Source organism: Bombina bombina, chromosome 5, assembly GCF_027579735.1.
Source record: "Bombina bombina isolate aBomBom1 chromosome 5, aBomBom1.pri, whole genome shotgun sequence".
In the NCBI taxonomy this organism is placed as follows: domain Eukaryota; kingdom Metazoa; phylum Chordata; class Amphibia; order Anura; family Bombinatoridae; genus Bombina; species Bombina bombina.
Window position 1 is genome coordinate 870,991,249 of NC_069503.1, and position 12,383 is coordinate 871,003,631.

Here is a 12,383-nt window from a genome sequence, read left to right on the forward strand (position 1 = left end):
ATCATTGCAAAAACAAAGGTTCCATCATGGCCCTTCCTCTTATAACGGTTGGACACCCTGCTTTAATGCTACTGGATGCTACTGGTGGATCTGCATATAAAATGTACAATCTGTCTTCCTTGTCAGTAGAAGAACATTTTACATCCAAGGCTCAATATCAGTTTTAAAGTGTTTAAAACAATAGATAAAACATGGATGCAGTAAATGCTGAAGTACACCACTATCTGCCATGCATGCGTCACCTACTGTATTCCTATCGGCATCAAAACTCTCAAATCTATGGTTCACATATACTGGCAGGTTCAATACATAAAATTACAAATGGTAAAAATGCTGAAATAAATTAAAAATAAAATTAATAATGCATGCAATGAGCATCACATAATCTGTAAAATTGCCCTGACACAAATACAGATGGTAACAATCTTCTATAGAGGTTTGGCAAACTCTTTTATGTGAAGAGGTCAGATGGATACATAGGTATAACATAATAAGAGGGCGGTGAAAACATTGTATGCAGTGCACTGCAATTTATAAGAAAGGCAACTTTGTTTGCTTTGCAAACACTAGTGATGCATATAAGCTGCTTGGTATATTTACTCATATTTGTGCCATTTGATAGATATATGTTTGTGCTTTTTAACGTTTAAGCAGAAAGCGGAAGAACTTACATTGAAAGCCTTCAGACGTTCAGCTTCAACTCCATCAGACTCGGTTGCCTTTTCCAAATCTTCATGGTCATCATGATCATCTTCATCATCTTCTCCTCGATTCAGTGAAAGGTCTTCACCGCAGCCGCCTACACTCTCGTTTTTGCCAGAGTCGTAACTGGAGTAACTATGTGCAGGGGACTGAGAATAAAAAAGATGGTCAGTGCATTTATATCTTATTACATTTTTGTACACTGCTTTGTACAATATTTTAAAGGGATTTAGGAAAGCCACATCATTTCTGTTCATAAGTAAATCTTAAGAATTAAAGACTAGTTAATACTTATTAAAGGGACATAGAAGTGCGAAAATAAAATGCTCTAGTGTGTTGGAACAATGTATTATTGCACTATTGCTTGCATATAACTGCAAAGGGGTTAAACGCATAGGTAAAGATGACGTCAGAATAGCAATGTACTACTGCTAGCTAGTCGAACACACCATATGTGTGCAGCCATTAATCACCAGATAGCTTAGCTCCCTGTAGTGCATTGCTTTTCCAGAGCCTATCTAGGTATGTTTCTAAACAAAGAATACCAAGAGAACAAAGTAAATTTGATAAAATGGTAAAAGCAAATTGAAAAGCCTCTTAAAATTGTATGGTTGATCGGAAACAGTTTAATTTTGACTTTTATATCCCTTTATCACATAAATGCAACCTTTGATTGATCTTGACAGCCAGGACTTTCAACGGTCACCAACAGTGACAATTGATCAACATCTAGATGGTTGGAAGCTCCAATTCCTCAATTCTCTACAAACTACTTAAATAATATAGCTCATATTTATTATGCTGACAAGGAAGTTGCAAGTTAACAGTTGCCATGGCACTTGCCTCAACTCTCTCAAGATAGTAGGCCACATACATAAATCTGAGAGAGTGCAGCTTAAAGGCCTTGCTTAGCTCATGTTACTCTGGGATTCAACAGCCCAGAGTGGTGATCACTTGTACACTCAGTGCCTCAGAAATGAAAGGAACATTAAACTCATAACTAAATTTGCCCTAAAAGATTTAATTATGCGTAATATAAAAATTGTAAAGCACTTTCATTATTTATTTGCTTGACTGAAGCTCCTACATGCTGCAAACTGATTGGTCAATATGTGCATTAGCATGTTTATATCTTCCCCTAACTGGCCACAGCAAAGGAATGAAGATAAACAACATTTTCACAGGGTGTGTCTCAGGTCTTCAAAACAATGCACAAAATTTCATTTTTAAATGCTTTCAAATTTTTTATTTTGCTTCCAGATCTTGTGAAATGCAGTAAATAATTTCTGATGCATAAACATACCCCTTAACCATCCCATATCCTTGTCTAGTGCTGGGAGGTGTGCCTGCTTCCCGCCTGCAGCCCCTTGGTGTCACATTTTTAAATTACAGACTGAGACCCTCCCAGAAACGTCCACAGACACACAGACATGCCCACATAAGTCATTAACCCTGCCCCTCCCATGTGCAGTCCCACCTACAAGTTACTGTGTGATGTTGCTCACAAGCTTTTAACCTCCCACATCCTAGAAAACCTCTGGCAAATGATGAAAGGTATGCATAAATAAAACATTGACTTTAATGTCCCTTTAATAGGACTTGAGAATGGCTGCTTGTAGATAAGTGACGTTGAATGTGACTACTTTAAAAAAAAAAATATTTGGCAATATAAATTTCAATAAACAACTTGTTTTTGGCATTAATCATAAAACTCGAATGCACATAAATGTGTTTCAGTTATGATTTTTTTCAGTAATGCATTTTACTGTCCACAAAGCATATGCACATATGCCCTAGAAAGCATTCATGTGACTGCTCAGAAAGCATACATTGCATCTGTAATTACTCAGTTTGCATCAAATACAAGCAACTGCCTGCTCAAACACAGGGTTTCAATGAGCGTTCACAAGCATATGTACATATACTCCATGCACACTAAAACACATTTTTGTGCATTTACATTTAGATTTTTATGTTTTAGTTAAAGTTAAAATAGTTTAAAATAATTCAATGACTACATTTAAGTCAACCTTGCCAGTTGCATAAAATTCCTTGGACTGAAAAGCAAGAATGCTTTTTTTGCATTGAACTTAGACCTGCTAGAAATATGTAATTTTGTCTGAGCCAATCCTCTTGTCTCTAGTCTCCTCATGAACACTGCAAGGCCTTCTAACATAACATACAATTCAAATTATTTTATGGTTTCTAATGATTCAAAAATCAAATCATCATACATGGGATACAGAGTTTGTGAAATGATCACTGTTTTTGGTCATTTAAAAGATTTAGTTTTGTCTAATAATGCACTATTAACTTTTATTAACATTTATTCTTTTTAAAGGGACAGTGAACACCTTGTAATTACAAGGGATTAAACACATAGTTGTATGCAAGCAAAAATGCAATATAAAAATGCTCTAGAACATTACGAACATATTCCTTTTGTATTGTAATGTCCCTTTAAAATACCCAAACCTAAAATCAGATATACAAACAATCTGTAACTTATGACAATCTGTATATAGATGGTGCAGTTTGCTGTAAGACATTTCTTTTGCCCTCTCTTGTGCAAATAAAACGTGTTATCTGGGCTTGTTTGTATGCAATTTAATAAGCACAGAGCGTTTATTTACGCAAGCTCTGAACCTCTGTGTGAACTCTCTATATGCAACACCTCCTCTGTATGCTCCAAAAATCATTTTCAGATACTTATGATCCAAACTGATCGCAGCAGATGGAATTCAGCTTGACATGCAAAGTCACGCACGGTCAGAATTAAACAACTGCTGTAATCGTACATGATAGAGAAAATCTCAATACTTAGTTATTTGATGGGACAGCTCTTTGAAAAAGCTGTATGTTTATTGAAAGTTGATAAATCAGTCTGTTTCTCAAGCAAATCTACTACGAAACATCTCTTATGGGTTTAAACAAGTCTCTCTCTCTCTCTCTCTTTACTGTTTATGCAGGACCAGCTCTTGCATTTGTTGGTTTTGATTCAAATATACATTTAGCTACCAATCCGTAGGCACTACCCAGGTTCTGAACCAAAAAATGGGCCGGCTCCTAAGTGTACATTCTTGCTTTTTTAAATAAAGATAGCAAGAGAATGAAGACAATTTGAGAATAGGAGTAAATTAGACAGTTGTTTAAAATTGCATGCTCTATCTGAATCGTGAAAGAAAAAATGTGGGTTTAGTGTGGTAAAATTGAAATGAGCTCATGCTGTGAGGGCCTGTGCACAGTACTCATATACTATGCCTGTTCAGAGAGCTAGCGGTGATGTGTATTGCTTCTGTGTATACTTAATTTGTGCCATATAAGCCACTGCTGACTCTGTGATACATTGTAGTGTTTGATAACTGGCGCACGGGCCCTCATAGAATATGTGCGCATGTCGCTGAAAAACAGGAATAACTTTTACTAGAAGCATTTTTGCTAATGGAAGAGTATTGCAAAAATCTATTAAAAATGGAAATACACCCATGCAAATTTAAATTTTGACTTTTCTGTTTCTTAAGGTTTAGACCCTGTAGCTTACATAAATCGCATCGGCATACTCATCTGAAGCAGTAAAAATGAAAACTAAGGTTAATATGATGTTTTCACTAAACCTCTAGATAAGCTATTTAAATCAAATGTTATTGCATTACATAGTTGTGTTATGCAAAATAGTATGTTCCTTATCTCCATGCTTATTTCCTGTTTATTACTGAAGTACAAAGAGCCATACCTAACACAAATTGCATCTGGCAGAAGTAAAACTGTAACACAATCATCAATACATTGTCAAGCACTGTTATCTTCTTTAGAAACCCTTGAGGTCTAGTCAAAAAATAGTCAGATAGGCTTGGCTCAGGATAAAATTTACACTATCCATAAAAAAGCTGACAATTAAACTGATATTAAACAGTGCTCATTTAGTAAAACAGAAAATATGTCAAATCAATGTAAACATAAAAATGAAAAGATTGTGTAAAAAAAAACCCTGCAAACAATTTACTTGTTTTCTTGCTAAATGGTCACTGCCTACAGGGATATAAGACAGCTGACATGTTGGAAACTTCTGAGAATGGGCAACTCCCTGTTTATTTAGTATTCACTTAACAGTAAACCAGCTCATGTTAGTCTAGAACTTTTATGACATCAAGCTAGATAAACTTTCTTGTAGAGACCCCAGTCTCCTTGTAGGGCGGTGACAGGAAGTAATGGACACTACACAAATGAAGTTTAAAAAAACAAAAAAAAGATAAACTCCATTTAAAATGATGAATGATATATACTGTAATAATTTATATTAAGTATAAAACACTGCTGTTATTACAACAATGAAACAGACTGTTTCATATTACTTTAAAAAAAAAAAACTCGACTTATCGGGACTTATTTGGACCTCACCTAATTCAAACTGACCTTTTTATCAACCTTGCCTGTATCTGATAGATCACTATTCCAAACCATAAGAAATCCCATGCAAACATTTTATATGACTGGGTGTTTAATTTTTATTAAAGGGATACCAAACCCAAATTTTTTCTTTTGTGATTCCGATAGAGCATGCAATTTTAAGCAACTTTCTAATTTACTCCAATGATCATTTTTCTTCGTTCGCTTGCTATCTTTATTTGAAAAAGCAGGAATCTAAGCTTAGCAGACACTCTATTTTTGGTTCAGAACCCTGGATAGCGCTTGCTGAGCGCAACCCATGTTCTCAACCAAAAATGGGCTGACGCCTAACCATATATTCCTGCTTTTCAAATAAAGAAGGAAGAAAATTTGATAATAGGAGTCAATTAGAAATTTGCTTAAAATTGCATGCTCTATCTGAATAAAGAAAAAAAATATTTGGGTTTACTATTCCTTTAAGCATTTTCAAAAACAAAATCAACAAACAACACAACAGCACACACACAAAAACCTTTCCATTAATGTCTTATGTCAGGACTCAAGTTACTACTTTCACAAGTAGAATTTAAGATATTAGATTTTGTCACCTGCAGCATATACAAAACAGGTTTTATACTGTCCTTTTTATTTTTTAAACATCTTTACATTGAAAGCAGTAGAGTATGACACAGATTGGAATAAAAAAACAATTCATCCTGTTATAAAATTTACATAAAGCAATAACGATAATAAACAATAATCAAATATATCTGACAATATAAATAAAGTAGATCTTTTGATTTGATATTCTACTGTATTTGCCATATTTTCTTAATTTTATGTCCCAGTTTACATCCATAATTTTCAGTCGGCTGAAAAAATATGACCAGCAGGCTGTAAAAATACTGTTTTATACTGTCCTAGTGCTAATCTAATGTGATCTCCTCTATGTATTTTAGATACTTTGCCTTACTTCAGCAAACGTCCTCTAACTTCTATTTAATGTTGTATATTACACTAAAACTGACATTCTCAGGAAAATGACTTAGTCCTAGGAGACTGTCCTTTAAAATCCACTACTCTAGGCTTGCCAAACTGTGGTAAACCCCTGCTTTATCTGTGTTACTAGCAGACAGGGGGTAAAACCACTGCTTTGTTACTTACTGGCAGCCAACAGTGATAACATTGATATATGAAATATCTATGATAAGACATAGGGCAGGGCTCGAATTGTACTTCAGGTGCAGCCCCAGTTATAGTTTTTGGAAAGGGCCATTGTTTGACCACTATGTTCCACTCTTCCACTGTCATTGGTTGTCCAATATTTGTATGGAAGACAGCTAGTAACCTTACTTACAGAATAACCAGATAAAGAAGCATAAAATCACTTTTTAAATAACAAATTAACCAAATTATAATTATACATTATCTTAGAATGTCTGTATCATGTCTGCTGCACATCGATAAATGCCGACAGCATACGCTGTCTGCATTTATCATTGCACCAGCAGTTCTTGTGAACTCTTGCACATGCTCAGTAGGGTCGGGTGTCTTAGAAAGTGTGCATATAAAAAGATTCTGCAAACTTTGATAATAGAAGTAAATTGGAAAGTCAAAAAAGTTTAATTTGGACTTTAGTATCCCTTTAAACTCAACATTTAATCTCCTAGTAAAGTGCTTTATTAAAGGGATATAAAAGTAAAAAAAAAAGAAAATTCTATCTTACAGCAGATTGCACTATTTCTTGCATATAACCTGTAAAGGGATTAAACACATAGTTAAAGTAAGCTTCAGAGCTACAGTGTACTACTGGGAGCTAGCTAAACACATGTGCGTGAGGATACCAAAAGAACAAAGTGAATTTGATAATAGAAATTAATTTAAATGTGCCTTAAAATGACATGCTCTATCTAAAACATGAAATTTTATTTTGACTTCCCATAGCACTGTCACAATAGGGTGCTTATTAGTAGTGTCTCTATTATATTTAAGTATATAAGCCTGCAACATTCTACACAGTGATTGATTAGCTTAAAGAGCACACCTATTTCATCTGCCAGACAAAATAAGACAAAGAACACTAGGCTATTTTTGAGATCTTTATCCTTACATTTCTCGTTTTTTCAGAAAAGCTAAATATATAAATTTAGCTTAAAAAAATAAAAGGGTTAAATTAATTATTTTTTAGTTCAGTGCTTAATTGTAGCTATATACTACAAGTTTAATGTCCCTTTAAGAGCAAATGAGTTGTTGTGCTATGCTTTATAATGCAGCATCAAAAACTGCTGCTTTAAACAATCTTATATGTTTTTACCCTTAAGACAGTTTTTGCTCATGGATAGACTTCGCCTGCTGCTCATTATATGGGTGCTTATAATTGTACTAATAATTGCTTCCTGACATCTTTTCATTTTCACATAATATCTGTAAAATACCTGCATAGCAAGAGTAATGCAATTTGCAATAATAACACTCAGTTGAAACAGCATAAACCATAAAGTTCAAATAGATTACATTTTTGAGGGAGCAGTTTACACTGAAAAACAAAGCCTATTTCCTTCTCAAGTTGCTGTTAATGCAATTAATCAGGTTAGTGAAATTTGATATACCCAGAGGGGGCAGGATCAAGCTGTGGGAATAATAATGATGTTTGTGCATTCTCCACTCTGTGAATAGGTACTTGAATTTATGGACATCTTAAATGAACTAATGAGATATATTTATATGTGCTGTCTGAAGATACTTATTAGCATGCTGTGAAATATATTGTGGAGATAGAAGTATCTGTGATGCTACTGTTGTTCTCTGGGTCATTATATTCTTAACTTTTCATTAATGTCATAATTTACTTTGGACAGACTACGAGTGGAGTGCTAATAATTGCTCCAGTTCGAGTGTTAACTGCATAAGAAGTTTGGCTTTTTGCTCTTGCCGGGCTGCGCTCGTATTATGAGGTGAAAGTAAACTGTTTTCTCTTGCGTTCTAACTCGACGAGCGCAAGTTATAAAATCGTGTGCACATTCATATATTCTCCTATGAATGTCAATGGAGCAAAAAAAGTGGGGGGAAAACCTGACACCCTACTCTTACGCAAACCCGATTGCATATTCTCATGTGCTCTAACCAACATGAAAATAGAAATATTTCACATTCAAATATTCTTCACATAGAATAATATATTCTATTTATTCATACATAAATATTTCTCTATATATCTGATGTTTATTTGGTTCAATATATCTATACCTATATGTGTATATATATATATATATATATATATATATATATATATATAAATATATATACACACGAACATATATATATATATATATATATATATACACAGTATATATAATATATATATATACAGTACATGATTATATATAGGTACAGATATATACAGATATATATTAAAATATCTATTTACTGTAAATACTTAGGACATATTCACCTATTTGCAAAATATTGGAATGTGAAATATTTACAGTAGATATACACAATTAAACTTTATGAAATATGAATATTGCATAAATATGATTTTACATGTTTTTATCTACTTAACTGCAAAGTGCTCTAATGCACGTCTATATATGTCTCTATATGTGTACATATGTATTTATGTGTTTACATGTCTGTAACACACACATACATATACATTTTTAGAAATGCATTTTTTCCCCTAACGCCTGAGATTTTATATCTTTGAGCCTATATAACTTCTTTGTGCAATATTTTTTGTGAATAATTTTATCAGATAGAGCTCAATTTACCAATCTATGTGCACAGCCAATCACGTGTGGACAGGAGCTGTCAATCTTCCCAGTCTGAAGAGACCAGGGAGATTGAAATTCTCCACCTAAGAGGTGGGGAACAGGGTAGGGAAGCAGCGGTCTGATGACCGCTGCTTGATAAATCGTGACTGCAGGTTCGCTTGTGCAAACCTGCAGTCAAAATGGAGGAAAGGGCTTGATAAATCTTGCCCATACTGTTATTATGAGAGAAAGTGTAATTTGTAATGTATTTTTGATACGTTTTGTGACACTTTTTAGTTTAGAGAAAAACAGTTAACCAGATTTCTGAGGATGAGGTAATCATTCTAGCGAAAATCGCGTTTGCGCTCAAGTGATCGCGTTTACTTTGAACTCGTAATACCAGCGGTAAACCTGACGAGCACAAACACTTGCGATAAACCTCTAATCGCTCTAGCACAAACGTTTGCACTCCACTCGTCATCTGGCCCTTTATTGGTAGGACATAACATTCATTTTCTTTGTATCTTTGCATCTATAAGATTTTAAATTGTATTTCAGCTATATGTCTTTTAAAAAATTGGAAATTTCTTTTCTTTAAAAAAAAATGCCTTTTTGTTTTAATACTTGTGGAGACGTGCTCCTACTCAGCAATAACAAGCCAATGATCAAAAGCTCTCTGGAAAGATCATCTAAGAATTTAAGAAAAACTAATTTTAATTTGAGAGCTGTTGTATCATGTTCTGCAGAGGTCTGAATGTGAAGAGATAGATACAATACAATGCTCTAAAAAGCCACTTAGATTTTGTGTTATTCACTATATGCTGGGGAGCTTCTGATCATCAGGCCCTGAGTGTCAATAGTGCACAAACATTCATTTCCTGTTATTTTCAATATCAATTGAATATCTCTGAGCAGGTGGTGTTTCTTGATGCAAGTGCATGGGCCATACAGACGAGCGCTCCATACGTTCTGTGGGTAGACAAAATTATCCCTAAAATAGTTATAATTCTTACTAGAAGCATTTTTAATAATCCACAAATATGAAAATGCTTCTAATCTAAACCTTTTTGTGTGAACAAAACTAAATATCTTATTATTATTTTATTAATTTAATGTCTCTAACTAAAATATATTACTGGCCCTTCATAATGCATAGTTAATTAAATATTTAAAATCACCTACAATTCATCTCTTTATAAGAATCCATACAAATGTGGGAAATTAAAATAGTGCCTTGCAAAAAGAATACAATTTATATGGAACAACTTCAAAACGTGAATGCGTATAGCTTGGAGTAGAGAAGGAAGAAGACAGCTGTATAACCTATCACTGAAAGCATTCATGATTTAGTTCAGTTAAGGGGGAATATCAGAGTAAAACCATTATCAGACCACAATCATATGTCCAAACTAAGGGAGCATCACCCTGATCAACCACAAAACCTTATGCCAGAATTTAAGTTTCTAATCAAATATTAAAGCTCCCAAGGTGTAATTCCCCCACTCCACATAATTATTAGTATGATATAATAAAATAGACTAGAACACTTAGCAAAAAGCTGTACAGGGAGTGCAGAATTATTAGGCAAGTTGTATTTTTGAGGATTAATTTTATTATTGAACAACAACCATGTTCTCAATGAACCCAAAAAGCTCATTAATATCAAAGCTGAATAGTTTTAGAAGTAGTTTTTAGTTTGTTTTTAGTTATAGCTATTTTAGGGGGATGTCTGTGTGTGCAGGTGACTATTACTGTGCATAATTATTAGGCAACTTAACAAAAAACAAATATATACCCATTTCAATTATTTATTTTTACCAGTGAAACCAATATAACATCTCAACATTCACAAATATACATTTCTGACATTCAAAAACAAAACAAAAACAAATCAGTGACCAATATAGCCACCTTTCTTTGCAAGGACACTCAAAAGCCTGCCATCCATGGATTCTGTCAGTGTTTTGATCTGTTCACCATCAACATTGCGTGCAGCAGCAACCACAGCCTCCCAGACACTGTTCAGAGAGGTGTACTGTTTTCCCTCCTTGTAAATCTCACATTTGATGATGGACCACAGGTTCTCAATGGGGTTCAGATCAGGTGAACAAGGAGGCCATGTCATTAGATTTTCTTCTTTTATACCCTTTCTTGCCAGCCACGCTGTGGAGTACTTGGACGCGTGTGATGGAGCATTGTCCTGCATGAAAATCATGTTTTTCTTGAAGGATGCAGACTTCTTCCTGTACCACTGCTTGAAGAAGGTGTCTTCCAGAAACTGGCAGTAGGACTGGGAGTTGAGCTTGACTCCATCCTCAACCCGAAAAGGCCCCACAAGCTCATCTTTGATGATACCAGCCCAAACCAGTACTCCACCTCCACCTTGCTGGCGTCTGAGTTGGACTGGAGCTCTCTGCCCTTTACCAATCCAGCCACGGGCCCATCCATCTGGCCCATCAAGACTCACTCTCATTTCATCAGTCCATAAAACCTTAGAAAAATCAGTCTTGAGATATTTCTTGGCCCAGTCTTGACGTTTCAGCTTGTGTGTCTTGTTCAGTGGTGGTCGTTTTTCAGCCTTTCTTACCTTGGCCATGTCTCTGAGTATTGCACACCTTGTGCTTTTGGGCACTCCAGTGATGTTGCAGCTCTGAAATATGGCCAAACTGGTGGCAAGTGGCATCTTGGCAGCTGCACGCTTGACTTTTCTCAGTTCATGGGCAGTTATTTTTCTCCTTGGTTTTTCCACACGCTTCTTGCGACCCTGTTGACTATTTTGAATGAAACGCTTGATTGTTCGATGATCACGCTTCAGAAGCTTTGCAATTTTAAGAGTGCTGCATCCCTCTGCAAGATATCTCACTATTTTTGACTTTTCTGAGCCTGTCAAGTCCTTCTTTTGACCCATTTTGCCAAAGGAAAGGAAGTTGCCTAATAATTATGCACACCTGATATAGGGTGTTGATGTCATTAGACCACACCCCTTCTCATTACAGAGATGCACATCACCTAATATGCTTAATTGGTAGTAGGCTTTCGAGCCTATACAGCTTGGAGTAAGACAACATGCATAAAGAGGATGATGTGGTCAAAATACTAATTTGCCTAATAATTCTGCACTCCCTGTATATACATAATAGTTCTACAATTCACTAATGACATCCTCTACACGGTGCTCAAAGCATACCATGCAATACTCCTGTACAGGCTCTGGACGTCAAGCAGACACACTAGTAGCCAATCCTAAAGCTTTTTATTTTAAGGGCACGCCCTCTTTATAATTATAAAAAATATGTTACTTAAAGCGGTATTGTAACAGGAAAGGAAACAAATAATATATTTGCACTGAACAGGTTTAAGATTACCCGGAAAGGAGAGGTAAGACTGGGTGAATAAAGGATAGCCTTTTAAGATACTAGACAAGCCATCATTGGCACCAGTTTTATGTAATTCGAGATTTCACAATAAAATAACCCTAAACTTGTTCTATTTTTAAAGTTGCCTTGTTTTAGGTAGCAGTATTTATGTGCTGGGAAAATATTA

The 12,383-nt window shown here is 35.0% G+C and overlaps 1 protein-coding gene across 7 annotated transcripts in view; it reads right to left on the reverse strand.

Moving 5' to 3' along the window:
• NOL4 (nucleolar protein 4) overlaps nt 1-12,383 on the reverse strand; it is a 665,641-nt gene that overhangs the window by 172,266 nt on the left and 480,992 nt on the right. For all 7 annotated transcript variants that reach the window (XM_053715015.1, XM_053715014.1, XM_053715011.1 and 4 more), the window contains one exon: nt 672-851. In XM_053715015.1, coding sequence (XP_053570990.1) covers nt 672-851 — 180 coding nt within the window. The remainder of the gene's footprint in view (nt 1-671; nt 852-12,383) is intronic.